Source organism: Saimiri boliviensis, chromosome 17 (genome assembly GCF_048565385.1).
Source record: "Saimiri boliviensis isolate mSaiBol1 chromosome 17, mSaiBol1.pri, whole genome shotgun sequence".
Lineage (NCBI taxonomy): Eukaryota > Metazoa > Chordata > Mammalia > Primates > Cebidae > Saimiri > Saimiri boliviensis.
In genome coordinates this window covers 64189619-64206066 of record NC_133465.1, presented here as the reverse complement: position 1 = coordinate 64206066, position 16448 = coordinate 64189619, and the positions used below count along the sequence as shown (strand labels likewise).

At 51.2% G+C, this 16448-nt stretch overlaps 1 protein-coding gene across 5 annotated transcripts; it reads left to right on the top strand.

Moving 5' to 3' along the window:
• The first annotated feature begins 1 nt into the window (after position 1).
• Positions 2 to 16417, top strand: CD300H (CD300H molecule). Of its 5 annotated transcripts, none has more exons than XM_074388938.1 (6): positions 2 to 922; positions 3485 to 9498; positions 10973 to 11056; positions 13178 to 13534; positions 14256 to 14331; positions 16014 to 16417. In XM_074388938.1, exons 2-6 carry the CDS (start codon positions 9438 to 9440, stop codon positions 16210 to 16212), a joined length of 777 nt encoding a protein of 258 aa, XP_074245039.1. In that variant the 5' UTR covers positions 2 to 922; positions 3485 to 9437; the 3' UTR covers positions 16213 to 16417. The 5 variants fall into 5 exon arrangements, with proteins under 5 accessions (XP_074245039.1, XP_074245038.1, XP_074245040.1 ...); XM_074388937.1 differs by having other exon boundaries at positions 3482 to 9498; XM_074388939.1 differs by having other exon boundaries at positions 2 to 6289; positions 6398 to 9498.
• The last annotated feature ends 31 nt before the right edge of the window (positions 16418 to 16448 follow it).

Genomic DNA, 16448 nt, shown 5'->3' with positions numbered 1-16448 from the left:
CAGCTCGATGATGGGAGCCCTGATGCCCATCGATGCCCTCTAGGGAGAAAGGCCCTCCCACAGAAGAAAGAACATTTTCTTCTTCTCTCCTTTCCTCTCCTCTTCTTTTCTTTTCATAGGGTCTTGCTCTGTCACCCAGGCTGGAGTGCAGTCACCACTGCACATCGCCCATACATTTCCTGTCTCAGTAATCTCTGCTCACTGCAACCTTCCCCTCCCAGGCTTAAGTGATCCTCCTGCTTCAGCCTCCTGAGTAGCTGTGGCTACAGGCCCACACCACCACATCCAGCTAATTTTTAAATTTTTTTGGTAGAGCTAGGGTTTCACCATGTGGGCCAGGCTGGTCTCAAACTCCTGACCTCAAGTGATCCACCTGCTTCAGCTTCACAAAGTGCTGGGATTACAGGTGTGAGCCACCACACCTGGCAGAGAAAGAACATTTCTGTGGGGAGGTGACTGTGGTTCTAGAGGCAGTGCTGGCCCCAGCTTCAGGAAACAGCCCCCTAGTCCCCTAGTCCCGAAGCCGTGCCTGGGGCTATTCCCTTCTCTGCACAGCCCCTGGGGCCTGACAGAGCCCGACTCCCTTCTGAGGCCTCCAACACAGAAGAGGCAAGAAGGATGCATTTCCCCCTGAGGTGCCTGCGCCGTAGTGGACGTTGGTGATCTCAAGTCCGTGAGCCACCTGCAATGTTAATGAACCTGTCTTTGCATTCCATGGTGTTCAAGGCTCCAGTCAACAATGGGTTTCAAAATCCTAAACCCATGAAACAGAAAAATGGAACCAAACTCTGTAATGGGCCAACCTGAGGAAAAAGGAACACAGAAAAATTAGCACAGAAGAGAGCAGGGATCTCCGGGCTGCCGCGCCAGCTGCTCCCCGGCCATGTGTGGGGAAGGGAAGTCAGGACGAGCATGGCTGAAGGTGAGGGGACATCATGGCCTCCTTTTGTCCCTGTAACACTTTCTATCAGTGTTGATTGCTAACGTCTTCTTATCTTTTTTAAGAATGTTGCGGTTGACTGCTGCTTTCAATTTGGGGTATATGGGGAGATTGCCCATACATTTTGGGAACTGTGACATAATTCATAAACTAGATGCCAGGGCTGGAACCGTGAGCTGCGGATGGCTGGGTCCTCAGCACCACCTGCCTGGGTCCCCAGGGTGGTGCTCCATCTTGGACTCTGATGACTGAGCCCCCTGCCCAGTGGGACCATCTGGTGGTTAAGACAGAGGCTAAATAACAGAAATTCCCTCTGGGAACGTGAACCAGGATCACCCAGCTGCCCTCTGTCAGGCCAATCTCTGTACCCAAGTGAGGCCCTTATTCACTCCCCACCATCATTCATTCGAAAAGGCCGGGCATGGTGGCTCCCTCCTGTAATCCCAGAACTTTGAAAGGCCAAGGTGGCTGGATCACTTGAGGCCAGGAGTTCTAGACCAACCTAGCCAACATGGTGAAACCCCATCTCTAGTAAAAATACAAAAATTAGCCAGGTGTGGTGGTGCACGCCTATAATCCCAGCTACTCGAGAGGCTGAGACATGAGGATCTCTTGAGCTTGGGAGGTGGAGGTTGCAGTGAGCCGAGATTGTACCATTGCACTCCAGCCTGGGTGACAGAGGGGGACTCTGTCTCAAAAACTATATAAATAAATAAAAATTAAAAAATAAACAAAAACATTCATCAAGCATCCACTAAGTACCAGGCACTGTACGAGTATGGGTAAGTGCCGTGAAGGCAGACTATAGGCTCAAAGATAAAGGATCACTCAGCTCGAAAATTACAAAGTCCTGGTTATTATCCAGGCTCCCCCAGTTCCAGCCTCACCCTTCATGAGCTCTGCTGCTCCTCTCTGGGCTGACCATGTCCTGTCTGCTGCTCAGGCTCTGACCAGCACCGCTCCCAGCCCCCTCTCCCAGTGTGGACACCTCACCAACTCATAACACTCTCTGAGTGCCCATGTTCACATCCTGGTTTTTTTTTTTTGCTGTTGTTGAGACAAAGTCTTGCTCTGTTGCCAGACTGAAGGGCAGTGGCGCGATCTTGCCTCACTGCAACTCCTGTGTTCAAGTGATTCTCCTGCCTCAGCCTCCCGAGTAACTTAGATTACAGGCATGCACCACCACATCCAGCAAATTTTGTATTTTTAGTAGAGATGAGGTTTCTCCATGTTGGTCAGGCTGGTCTTGAACTCCTGACCCCAGCTCAGGTCAACACTTTTGAGTTGGCAGAGCGAGAAAAGAAAAGGAGCCTAGGAGCCTTAGTTTATGGAGTGTGTACCTGAGCAATTTTTGTTTGTTTGTTTGTTTTTGAGACAGGGTCTCATTCTATTGCCCAGGCTGGAGTGCAGTGGTACAATCGTAGCTCACTGCAGCCTTGAACTCCTGGGCTCAAGAGATCCTCCCACCTCAGCCTCCTGAGTAGCTGGGACTGCAGGCATGCACCACCATGCTTAGCTAATTTATTTTTTGTTTTGGCAGAGAGGAGGTATTGCTATGTTGCCCAGGCTGGTCTCTAACTTCTAGGCTCATACTTCCTCCTACACCTGTGGGACCTAGTACTCTTGGGTAAACACCCTTTTTCATTGGAATCTAGCTCGATGAGCTTGATGGTACCTTATGTTGTTTCCCTAACATCACAACAGGTGGCTCTCTAATCATATAGCACTAAAATTCAGTCAAACTTTCCATCTCTTATTGGGGGCACCCAAGGCCACTCCCAGGTTTAATGAATCAGTAGTGTTACCATGAAAAGCAGGTCTAGAATAACTAACTCCATTTGCTCCTGACCACACCCCTACCCTGCAATACTATCTTTTGGCATATAACCCAAACTAACTGTGGGAGACATTTAGTTTATAGTTTATTTATTTACTTTTTTGAGATAGAGTCTCACTCTGTTGCTCAGGGTGGAGTGCACTGGCACAGTCTTGGCTCACTGCAACCTCTGCCTCCTGGGTTTAAGCAATTTTCCTGTCTCAGCCTCCCAGGTAGCTCCAGGTACGCACCACCATACCTGGCTAACTTTTGTATTTTTAGTAGAACAGATTTCACCATGTTGGGCAGGCTGGTCTCAAACTCCTGACCTCAGGTGATCTGCCTGCCTTGGCTTCTTAAAGTGCTGGGATTGCAGGCATGAGCCACTGTGCCCAGTTATAGTTTAACTTTAAAGGAAGGATGATAATAGTCCCTTTGCAACACCGCTGAAACGATACGGAGACATACACACAGGTAACAATGTTGTGCTAAAGATTTATAGGAGCACTGTGACCTGACCAAGGACAAAGAAGTCATGCAACCTCCTCAGCTGATGCCCACATGGCTGTGGTCACCTGTCACTTCTTGGCTCAAACGCCTCCTTGTTCTGCCTTCCCCAGTATAAGAAGCAGCTTGAGATTCATGCCTTTTAAGATGGTTCTTTAAGAAATGAGTCCACCATCTCTTTGGTTTGCTGGCTTGTAAAACCATCTTTCTTGCTCCAGCAGCTTGTCTCTCGACGTACTGGCTGTTGCTGGCAAACAGTCTGAGCTTTGGACTCGGCCACACTAGAAGGACTCAGATCTCAGAAAAACCGTTATGCTCACGGTTACGGTTTATTACACTGAAAGGATATTGACGAAAAATAGCCAAGGTAAAAAGTGCATGGTGCGGGCTGCCAGCTGTCCTCGCCCAGTGGAGTTTTGCAGACAGCGTTTCATTCTCCCATCTTAGCAACAAGATGTGGCGACACACACAAAGTGTCCCAACCAGGGATGCTCACCCAAGCCTTGGTACCCACAGAGTTCACTGGGGTCAGTCACATAGCCGTGGAGCACCTGTAGGACTGACGTCGGTTACTGAGTCTCCAGAGGTCAAACTAAAGCGCATGGCTCAAGGTTCTCCCAACCCCTCGAGGAATTACATGGATAGCATCAACCATCTAGATGGCCAGAAGCCCCTGCCATAATCACATTGCTGATATGAACCATCCAGCATGGCTCAAAGCCCCCAGATAAACAAAGACACTCTAACCAGGCAGGATATTCCAAGGGTTTAGAGGTTATCTGTTTCCACAAACATGGGTCTTGCCCCAGCCAGGGCTCCTCCAGGGAAAAGGCGCACAGGTGATGCTTGCTGAAAACCCAGAATAGTGAAGAGTTGGGACAGACACCAGCACGTTGTCTCAGTCAGCTCAGGCTGCTGTAACAAAATACCATAAATTGAGTGGCTTATAAACAAGAGATCTTTATTTCTTATAGTTCTGGAGGCTGGGAAGTCAAGATCAAGATGTTGGTAAGTTTGGTGTTCGGTGAGGACTCTCTCCCTGACTTGCAGATGGCCTCCATCTTTCTGTATCCTCATATGGCAAAGAGAGTCCTATGGTCTGAGTGTTAGCGTTTCTCCAGAATTCATGTGTTGAAACCTATCCCCAGTGTGATGGTATTAGGAGGTGGATCCTTGGGGATAATTCAGTTGTGGGGGTGGAGCCCTTGTGAATAGGATTAGTGCCCTTATATAAGAGGCTCCAGAGAGCTGTCTCGCCCCTTCCACCGTATGAAGACAGCAAAAAAGTACACTTTATGAACCAGAAGGTGAGCCCTCAACAGACACCGAATCTGCTGGCACTTTGATCTTGGACTTTCCAGCCTCCAGAACTGTGAGTGATACATTTCTGTTGTTTATAACCCACCCAGTCTATGGTATTTTGAAGTAACAGCTTAAATGGACTAAGAAAGAGTGAGCTCTCTTTCTTCCTCTTCTGATAAGGGCACTAATCCCATGATGAGGGCCCGATCCTCATGACCTCATCTAACCCTAATTACCTCTCATAGGCCTTATGTCCTAACATCACCACATTATGGGTTAGGGCTTCAACATACGAATTTTGGAGGGAACCTATCGGTCCATAGCAGAGACCCAGAAGCAGGCTTTGTTGTGTTATTAACTTCCCCTGAAGATACTTCCTGCTGCTCCGGGAACAGATACTAAGTGAAATAAGACTTAGAGGGAGACGTCTTCCATTTGCCATCTCTCAGCCCATGTTACCCCTGCCTGAGTGCTGCAATCCCTACAAAAGCCAGAGCTGGGACCCCACTAAAGACTGGGTTTCAAATCCCGCCCTCCCCACGTCCCATGATGACAGTTTAGTTCATCTTTCCTGTTCCAGTCATCTTATTTAAAAGTGATCTGGCAGGGGCATTGAGATGGGTATGCAGAATTTAAATGTACAAAGTACACGGTATGTAGATCAAAAGAGGAAAGTTCCTCAGAGGGATGCCACCACCTTCAGATGCCTCTGCTCAACTCCTGGGATTGAGCAGGGTGAATATTTTTATTCCCATTTCATAGATGAGGAGACTGATGCTAAGAAACTTTTGTTGATTTGCCTGAAGTCCTATAACTAGTGAATAGCAGACCTTAAAATCTGAGTGCAGGGCTCCCAGCTCAAGGTCAGAACCTTCCTCACTCTACTACATGGCCCATGTGAGTCAGGTAGAGACCCTCCCTGAGCAAGGCTCCCAGCAGTGCCCCAGCCCCGCATGTTGGAAAGACCCTCCCCACACTCTGCTCCCTAAAGAGCCCGGTATTTGTAACAAGATCCCAGAGAGGTGTCTGTTGCCCAGAGCTAGTCGGGAGACTTCCCATTTGTTGATGTCTCCCTTGAGTGCCCAGTGGGGAGGGAGGAAAGCCGGCAGCGGGTCCACCACCCTTGGGTGCTTGTCCATTCTCACCATGATGCAACAGGTCACTGAGAACCAGTCTCCAAATGGATCGATGTGGGGTAGGAGAGGTGAGAGAAAAGAGACCCAAGGCCTTCATACATTCCTGATCCTCTTTCCTGGAAAGTGTGGAAGGGTTGACCTCTCACCCTCCAATTCAGCTCCCGAGGCTGAGGCTGAGCTCTGTCTGATCTCTGGGTCAAGGCAGGACCAGATTGGTCCTGCCTTTGTGGAGGCTACAGCCTCACCTGGAAATGGACCCCATGCAACAGGACAATGACAACACAGGGACATGAGATTAAATACAGAAATCAACACTGCAGGTAACAGGGACCCCAGAGGGAGGGATCTGGAAGACCTGGAGCAGGCAGGGGTGCCTTGCAGGAGAGGTCGTCCTGGGAGAATGAGAAGGGAGGAAGGACGACGGCCTTCGAGGAAGAAGAAAGACAAGCACAGCCCTGAAAGGCAGAGAGAAGTGTGTGGGGCTGCTCACTCTGCCCTACACATCCCAAACCCGGAGTTCGCCCTGAGAATGCACCCCTCCCGGATGAAATCTTAACTTTCTGGGAGCCCTGAGAGCTGTCCCCCAAGGTCAGTGATGGTCGGAGTCTCAGTGTGCCGCCGTGCCAGGTGGGGCCCCTGGCTCCCTGCCCTGCTGTCCCTCATGACCAGTGTTCATTGTTCTCCAACCTCCCCCAGCTCCGCCCTCCTGGAGCGGAGAGCATTTTACAGGACAGGTTTCAGAGACGGGAGGACAAGGGCCTGCTCGGGAGGGGACAGTGGCTCCAGATGCTGGCCTTGACGTGGAAAAAGCCTGGATGTCCCAGATGCGGGTCATCTCTTCAAGGAATCTGTCATCTCCTGGGGAACTCCAGGGCCCAGAGTACATCTGCTTCAAAGTTGGGTTCCCCGTGGCATTGCCATGGCCTCTGCATTTGGCAAAGTGTCTGGTCCTAGCTATGAAACTCACAATGACTATTTCTAAGCAGGCCCTGCAGCCTCTCCCTGCCCTGACCTGGGATGAGCAAGAAGCCACGGAGTCCGGATGCCGCGGGGTCCCTTCCAGCCGGGTTCGGGAACCTCCAGGGGTGGGGTCTGTGGTTGTGGGCAGCGACTTGCTGCCTCCCCTGCGGGAGGACTGAACTTCTCCTTCCCACTGACTTCAGGCGAGCCAGAGCAGAGGCTGTGAGAGCCACCCGGTGACTTCCCTCTCCTCCAGCGGACTGGGCTCCGGCAGCCTGGTGCCCAGGCAACACTGACCCACCGCTTGCATGTAGACAAGTGAGAAACAAGCTTTTGTGGCTACAACATGCTGAGATTTGGGAGTTTTGCTATGGCAACGTGAGCCAGAAAGCGCTGACTAATACAACCCATGCACCCGGCGGCTTGTGCAGATGATGGTGAGAGTGCCTTCTGGAAAAGTCTGTAGCCGTGCGCCATCTCCTCCACAGGCTCAGATCCCTGCCTTCTGAGAAAGGCGCATTGAGCAGCCCTCGTCACAACTCCAGGGAGACTGAGGACCAGGCAAGCCTTTCCTTAGCGCCCAGAGCCAGGCGCAAAGGGTGGGACTCAAAACTGGCTGTGCAGGCTGCGAGGGGAGACATCTTATCACTTTCAGCTCTTGCTTCCCCTCCATACACATGTGCACACCAATGCACACCCCACACGCCATACACACAAACACCACATGTACACACACACCCCACCCCTACACACCACACATGCACACCGCCACCCCCACCCCATACATGCACACACATACATACACTATATATACCACTCCACACACATACAACACATGCACACACACACACCCACCCCACACATGCACATACATACACACACTATGCACACCACCCCACACACCACACAAATACACCACATGTACACACCCCACCCCCACCCCCACACATGCACACACATACACACACTACATACACCATTTCACACACCACACACACTTCATACACACCCCCACCCCCACACATACACATATACACACTATACACACCAAACACATACACCACATATACACACACTCCACACACCACTCCACACCCCACACACACACCACATGTACACATAATGTACACACATACACCCCACTTCCACACATGCACACATATACACGCACCACCTCAGACACCACATATACCACATGTACACACACTACACACAGCACCCCATACACCACATACACCATGCATGGACACACACACCCCTCATATATACACATACCACACACCATCTGACACATAACACACACAGCACATGTACATACATACCACATCACATGCTCCCTCAAATGCACACACATACACATACTACAAACACCACCCCACACACCACACACATACACCACGCATGGACATCCCCCCACACCCCCCGCACCCCCACATGCATGCATATATACACACTCCACACACCACACACATACCACATATACACACGTACACACACTACACACATCTCACACACACCACTCACCACACACATCACACATACACACTCCACTCTCACCACCCCACACATCACATGTACATACATACACACATACCTCACACACTACATATATATCCCACATACCACACACATATACCATCCACCACACACAGGTGCACACACACACAAAATATGAGGACTCCAAATGCAGCAAAAATGAACAAGCAGGAAATACACTTATTGAAACACCCACATAGGAGGAGACATTTGATAGCAGAATGCCAGGATTTTAGAGTTTCCTCGTTCCAAGAATCCAAGTCCCTGGATGAGGCGTTCTGAAGCTGTGCCTGCATTTATACGTCCTCTGCAGCCATTCTGTGTATATCGGGCAACTTCTGGCCAGGTTCCCCTGAGTTAGCTCTTGATTTATTGAAACTTTTCTGTGACCATCTTGGGTGACAGGAAGAGCCACATAGCTCAAAAGCAAGGCTTATAGCTGGTCCGTCAAGCCCTGCTTGGTGCCAGGTCTGCAAAAACGTTCAGGAGAACATGACCAAGACAAGAACATCTGGGGTCTGCTGAGGTCAGAGCAAAAGCCAGGGGGTAGGAGGTCAGAGCCCCCGAGGTTGCACCCAGCCCATCTGTACCACCAAGGATCAGAGATGGACCAGTGGGCATCCTGGGTGTGCCCCCACCCCATGCAGCCTCACAGGCCCCGCTCTTAGAAGGGCCCCATGCTTAATGCTTGGCTGTCATCATCTTGAAATTCTTGAAATTCTTAATCATTTTGGAACCCTACGTGGAACCCTACACTGGGCCTTGCAAATAGCTGGTCTCATCCAGAGAAGGCTGAGCCAGGCCCTGGGACAGCTCATGCCAACCGCAGGAAACTGACCATTCACCGAGGGGAGAACCTGCCCAGAAGATGCAGATGACAGCTGGCCCAGTCTCACTGCTGTCCCAGGCCGTGCTGTGATTTGGAGAAGGGCAGTTCTGCTGTGGTTAATGAGGGGAACGTTGTCTTCACTGGGAACAGAAAGGGGAACTGTAAATGCAAACATGTTTTACTAGGAAGAACTTCAGCCAGTTCTCAGCACTGTTTTCACCTGACCACACAGTGCCCTGTGTCCCCGGCTTCCTCCATACTCTGACCAGCTCTAAAAACCAAACACAGAAGAGGCTGGAGAAGGAAACGAGCGGTGTCTAGAACAGCAAAGAGGGCACAGGTGAGCTGACCCTCTGTGACTGGGCTCCAGCCTCAGACTCTGCTGCCACAAGGGACTTCCGTGCCGGTGAGATGACCCGGAGGGCTGGGGCTGCCGGGCTGCCTTCTGCTCTGCTCCTTCTCTGTGTCCCAGGTGAGCAGGGTGGGTCCTGGTGCAGGGAGGTCTGCTCTGGCAGGTCAGGGTGAGCAGGGACAAGAAAAGCCTGGCCATGGGCAAGGGGAAGAAATGATGCCAAGGAAGAGAGAGGAAGGTGTGCATAGAAGCTTCTCAAATCTCCTCATTGGGATAGGGTGGGGATTAAATGGTAGACTGCTTCCCACACAGTAAGCCCTAAGTAGATTGGGCAACTTTAATCATTATTATCATCATTATTAAAATCAGGAATGCTGCCTCAATCCATCAGAGAAAAGGGAGAATAGGGAGCAGAAAACCAGTACTTACTGGGCTAATCACTGGTCTTGTTTCCCATTATCTAATTTAATTCTCATTGCAATCCTGATGAAAACAAGAGACCCAGGCTTGCTCATAGAGGTACAAATAATTTAGATTAAACAGTTAATAAAAGGCACAGTCAGGGTGCAAACCTAAAAAACTTTTATTTCCAAGATCACTGCTTCTTCTATAATTCAATGTCAATTTCCGCTGTGCCTCCTTGTAAAGTTTTGCTTACATATCTGGAGGCACTTCCATCCCAGCATGGGAACTCTGGGTGTCCATCCTCAAGTGGGAACCCTGGCCCCAGGGCTGCTACGAAACGGACCCTGGAAGGGTGAGACAGCTGGGAACCTGTGGTCAGCCCTGGTCCGAGAGTTTCCATAAATGATGATGGAAGGAGTTAAGTCAGTTTCTTTGCAAGGCTGGGTAGGTGGGGAGCTTGCTGGGTGGCCGCCGGGTTGGGGTGGAGATGGAAGTGGAGGGGGCTCCCCATGCTGGCTCAGGGTCAGGGTCTGGACTGAATATCCGAGGGGAGGGAGGCTCCATGGTGGGATTCAGTGTGTGCCCCACAATGTTCTTCCTCCCAGACCTGCGGAATTAGCCCCAAATCATCAAGAGAGGTTTAAGGACCTGAAAGAACAGGCTAACAGCGCCCGCAGAGCCTGAGCTTAGAGCAGCAGCAATTGCAGGAGAGGACTGGGTGCCGCCACCCGCTCCTGGCTCCCAGGCCTGAGCCTGAGAGGCAGTTCTTCCCTGGGACAAGGCTCCTGGCACTCAGCACTGTGGACATTTGGGGGCGTTATTCTGTGTATAGGCAGCTGTCCTGTGCACTGTAGGATTTTTTTTTTTTTTTGAGACGGAGTTTCGCTCTTGTTACCCAGGCTGGAGTGCAATGGCGCGATCTCAGCTCACTGCAACCTCCGCCTCCTGGGTTCAAGCAATTCTCCTGCCTCAGCCTCCCTAGTAGCTGGGACTACAGGCGTGCGCCACCATGCCCAGCTAATTTTTTGTATTTTTAGTAGAGACGGGGTTTCACCATGTTGACCAGGATGGTCTCGATCTCTTGACCTCGTGATCCACCCGCCTCAGCCTCCCAAAGTGCTGGGATTACAGGCTTGAGCCACCGCGCCCGGCCGGATGTTTAACAGCATTCTTGGTCTCTACCCACCAGATGCCAGCAGCAATTCCCCACTCCAAGTTGGGACAACCAAAAACATCTGTAGTCACTGCCAAATGATCCCCCTCACCCACCCAGGTGAGAACCACTGCTTCAGAGAGCAGACAGCATTTTAACACAGAATAGATCACTGAGCCCCTTAAGCCTGCTTTCTGGGAAATAAAATGAGAAAATGTGAGATAATAAAATGAAGACGCAAAAGATAAGGTTTTTTCTTTTCTTTTCTTTTCTTTTTTTTTTTGAGATGGAGTCTCACTCTGTCACCCAGGCTGGACTACAGTGGCAGGATCTCGGCTCACCTGCAACTTCCACCTCCTGGGTTCAAGTGATTCTCCTGCCTCAGCCTCCCAAGTAGCTGGGATTACAGGCACCCGCCACCACGCCCAGTTACTTTTTTTGTATTTTTAGTAGAGACATGGTTTGTCCATATTGGCCAGGCTAGTCTCGAACTCCTGACTTCAGGAGATGCATCCCCCTCAGCCTCCCAAAGTGCTGGATTACAGGCATGAGCCACCACACCTGGCCAGGTTTTACTTTTGATTCACAATAAAACATAGCAAAGCCTCGCCATCAGTGAATGGCAACATATTACCTAGATGGATGGGTGATTGAATGAAAGATGGATGGATGGATGTCCCGACCTGCAGGACGACAACAGGGGCCCCGAAGGGAGGGAGTGGGGATGGATGGGCAGGAGACGCGAGAAATGGAGACAAGACAGGAGTCTGATCAAGTCTCGTTTATTGTTGCTGAGCTCACAGCTTAAATAGGCCAGGCAAGGAGGCGGGGCAAAGGAAGCTTGCAGTTGGAAAATTCCGGCCTGGTGTGCCTCGTGCCACTACCAGCCCCGTGCCGCCTCGTGCCGTCCACGGGCTGGACCTGAATCATCAGGACTTGAGCCTTCCACAAGCGGCACCTGGGCTCTCTTGGCCCCAGGATTTGGCCTGCTGCTCACAGCCTCCCACAAGCGGCACCTGGGCTCTCTTGGCCCCAGGATTTGGCCTGTGCTGCTCCCCACAGATGGATAGATAGAAAAATGATAGGTAGGGGCCGGGCACGGTGGCTCATACCTGTAATCCCAGCACTTAGGGAGGCCAAGGCGGGTGGATCACGAGGTCAAGAGATCGAGACCATCCTGGTCAACATGGTGAAACCCCGTCTCTACTAAAAATACAAAAAATTAGCTGGGCATGGTGGCGCGTGCCTGTAGTCCCAGCTATTCAGGAGGCTGAGGCAGGAGAATTGCCTGAACCCAGGAGGTGGAGGTTGCGGTGAGCCGAGATCGCGCCATTGCACTCCAGCCTGTGGAGTAACAAGATGTGGGTAACAAAAGCGAAAAACAAACAAACAAACAAACAAAAAAAAAACGATAGGTAGAAAGATTACATCCATAATTCCTTTTCAGGAGCTTGGTATTTTGCCGAAACCATTTCTCAATAGTCTTTGTGCCCTGGGTTACCACCTCCCTGCCAAGGGCAGATGAGACAGCAGCTGTTTAGGACTGGTGAGGCCCCCGAGGCAGGAAGCAGAGAGTTTATGGGGCTGGGTCCTAATCATTTGGACCCGGAGCCTGCAGAATGGGTGGAGGAATGAGAAGGGGACTGGAACAGGGAGAGTAATGTCGAAATCTCGGAGGGGGCAGAAGATCTGAAGAAGCCCAGGACATGCCAAGGCGGGTGGGTGCTGCAGAGAAGAGAGGGTGGGAAGGAACCTGTGATGTCTGACCCGGAAGGCTTGTGGCCAGCCTGTCTGAGAGTTTCCGTAAATGATGTTGGAAGGAGAAAGTCAGGTTCTTTGCAAGGCTGGGTAGGTGGGGAGCTTGTTGGATGGCAGCAGGGTCGGGGTGGAGGAGGAGGGGGCTGCCCACACTGGCTCAGGGTCAGGGTCTGGACTGAATAAAGCGTGGAGCGGAGCCCTACAGGTGTTTCTTCTCAGGACTGACACTTCTGGGGGACCCAGACCTGTCTGAAGCCACCAAGGTCAAGCCTCTCCCCCTGATATTCTAAGATGGCTGAGCACACCCAGGCTGGGCATGGCCTCTGGAGTCTCAGGATCCCACACCGGGCATCACACCTGGTTCCTGACTCCTCCCTCCTCCAGCCTCAGGCAACACTGGGCGTGCAGAGGACCTGACATTCCAGGTTCCAGGGGGCCAGGCTCTTCCAGGTGAAGATGGGGAAACGCACTTGTGTTTTCTAGGCTGTCTGACTGTGAGTGGCCCCAGCACTGTGATGGGCACTGTGGGGTCATCCCTGAGTGTGCAGTGTCAGTATGAAGAGAAATACAAGATGTTTAACAAATACTGGTGCAGACAACCATGCTTGCCATTTTGGCATGAAACTGTGGAGACCACAGGGTCTGAGACAGTGGTGAGGAGTGACCGAGTGATCATCACAGACCATCCTGGGGACCGTACCTTCACCGTGACCTTGGAGAACCTCACGGCAGAAGATGCAGGAAAATACCGATGTGGGATTGCAACGATACTGCAGGAAGACGGCCTGTCCGGCCTCCTGCCCGAACCCTTCTTCCAGGTTCAAGTGCTGGTTTCCTCAGGTAAGAGCCTCTTTTCTCAGGCATCTGAGGTCGTCTCTCTGCAGAGCAGCCACGGAAATTCTGGCTCAGGAGAAAAGAACTGGGCCTAGTGTTGTGCATCAGAGACTCAGGACGGAGTGTGTCGTGTGAATGAGTGTGGGAAATACGTGTGTGTTTCAGTGAGTGAGTGTGTGTGGTTAGTGTGTGAAGATGAGTTGTGTGTGAATATGTAAGAGTGAATGCAGGTGTGAAGGTGTGTGTGAGAGCATGTGCATGTGAGTGGGTGTGTGTGAAGGTGTGTGAGTGCACATGTGAGAGTGTGTGCAGGTGTGAGAGAGTTTGTGTGTGTGTGTGTGAGAGAGAGACAGTGTGTGCTGGAGGGCAGTGGTGGTGTGTGGCAAGGATGGGGGCTTTTGGAACCTCAGTCTAACTGACCCTCGGCATCTCTTTTCAGCGAGATGGGGGACACCAACATGGGACAAGGCTGTCATCCTCTGGTCTTGGTTTATAAAATGCCCGCCTGGCTGCAGAGCATAGCATCCATTGGAATGGGGTTGGATGGGGATGTTCTCGCACTCCAGTCAGGCCTCAGTCTGCCTATGGGGAGATGATCCCAGAACATCTGTCCAGCTGCCTCCTTAAGTGTCCTCTGCTTTATAAAGTCAGAACCATGCAGGTGCCAGGTACTCAGCTGGGAGGAGTCAGGCATAGGGCACTGAGCCTCTCTGTTCTTTACCCTCAGCCTCCACCACAGGCTCCAGGGCCGAGAACTCTGTGAAGACACCTGGATCTCCCACCGGGCCTGGCCAATGCCGAGGGTAAGGTGCACATGTCGCAGTGCCATTTGTGTAGCGTCTTTCCTAGAGTGGGGCTTCCTAGACAGGTTTCCCACTCAACAAATATTTATTTGTTATGTGCCAGAAACAGATCAAGATTCTAGAGATGCAACAGTGAACAAATGGGCAAGATTGTGCTCTTGAGGAAGTTGCAAATAGGTAGATTTAGACAACGGCCAGATGGATAGATAGACAGACAGACAGACAGATAGATAGATAGATAGGTAGATAGGTAGATAGATAGATAGATAGACATACAGACAGACAGACAGACAGACAGACAGACAGACAGACAAAGATATGACGTGACGGATGATAGAGATGGCTGGCTGGCTGGCTGGATAGACAGATGGAGATCATAGATGGTAGATGTAATAGAGATGGATAGATAGCTGATAGATCAAGGAAATATGTCAACTCATGTTAATTATTAGGGAGGAAAATAAAGCAGGTGTAAAGAGATAGGGTGACAGAGTGTGTGGGAAGTTGGCGGGGCATAATTTAGGCTATCAAGGAAATACAAGATGTTCAATGGAAACAAAAAACAAAGAGACTGTCTTAGTTTGGGACTCCCCAGAATCAGGTCCTGAGACAAGGACTTAGGAGTGATTTGTTTATTGAGAGGTGATCTCAGGAAGTACATTGAGAGAGCAGAAAGTGACACCAGGAAAGAGGAAAGTCACTGAGAGGTACCGTAATGAAGTGGTTATCACTGTCGTAACTGGAGTAACTGGAGATCAGTCCTTCTGGGCACCCTATGAGAGATTGTGTAGAATATTCCTCAGAACCGGAGACAGAATCTTCCAGGCAGAAGGCACCCCTGGGGGCGTGAATTCTGTGGCCCATCTGGCTTGCTCTGCACAGGAAAATGTGTGCGCTCCTGTAGATAAACTCAAGCAGAAATGGGGAGCTTGAGCTGGGAAATCCTTGGTGGGGCCAAGACTGCCTGCAGCTGCCAGGAGCTCAAGTGGGCAAAGGGGGTATGGGGCAGGGCACCAACAGGGTTTGTTACAGAGGCTCATCTTAGAGACCATCAGGGAGGGTGTCCGACAAGCCCAAAAGGTGGAGGGCCTGGAAGGTGGAGAGATAGCACAGTGGCCTGTTTTGGGGAGAGAATGCAGCATTTGAGGAGTTGGAATGGGAGCAGCGTAGTGGGACCCACGGGGTGAGGGGATTGGCTGTGGGCTGAGCTTGGAGAGGTCACTCCTTGGGGTTGAGGTTGTTAGGCAGTTGAAGCCAAAGAGCTGCTCTCGTGATCATCTTTAATTTGAGTGAGGGTGGTTGTACAGGAATATTTCATCCTTGAGCTTTTGTTCCCAGCAAGAGCTGAGTTCCTGGAGGCATCGGTGGCTGAGGGATCTGCTCAGGAAGTTGTTTGTGGAGCCAGTTCCCGCCTGGGTTCCCATATCTCTCTTCTTCACCATCCCTCACCAACCTCCTTCCTGCGTCTGTTGGGTCCTGACACTCAAGGTTAGTTCCGAGCTGAAGGTCAGGAACCTGTGACCCTCAGCATGGGGCTGCCGGACCCTGGTACCCACCAGGCTTGATGCTGATGTTGGGTTTTGAGGGCACAGGACCGGATCTCGAAGAAAAGAAGGAGAGAGGCAGAGCCTGGACTTCCCGGAGGAGGCAGCTCACTGCCGGTCACTCTCTCTGTCTTACAGGTCCAGCAATGTCTACTTCCTGCTCCTCTTACTCCTGAAGGTGCCTCTGCTCCTGAGCACACTCGGTGCCATCCTCTGGCTGAGCAGGCCTTGGAGGACTCCTTGGACAGAGCCACGGGCAGGAGAACTTACAACACCCTATGACCATTGGTGTCCTGCCTGGAGACACAACCCCTCTGACTACAGAAAGGACTTCTGACCCTGACCCTCATATTTCTTTCCATCTTATTGCCAGATACTTGTCAAAAATCAAAGTTACAATAAAAATGTAGGCTGGGTACGGTGGCTCACACCTGTGATCCCAGCCCTTTGGGAGGCCAAGGCAGGGAGATCACTTGAGTTCAGGAGTTTGAGACCAGCCTGGGCAACATGGTGGGACCTCATCTCTACAAAAAATACAAAAATTGGCCAGGCGTGGTGGTGTGTGCCTGTGGT

Bases quoted from the DNA above. Each gene is read 5' to 3' on its own strand.
- CD300H (XM_074388938.1), top strand. From the start codon at position 9,438: ATGACCCGGAGGGCTGGGGCTGCCGGGCTGCCTTCTGCTCTGCTCCTT. The intron at 9,499-10,972 runs GTGAGCAGGGTG...TCTACCCACCAG, and splicing joins GCTCCTTCTCTGTGTCCCAG to ATGCCAGCAGCAATTCCCCA. The intron at 11,057-13,177 runs GTGAGAACCACT...TGTGTTTTCTAG, and splicing joins GATCCCCCTCACCCACCCAG to GCTGTCTGACTGTGAGTGGC.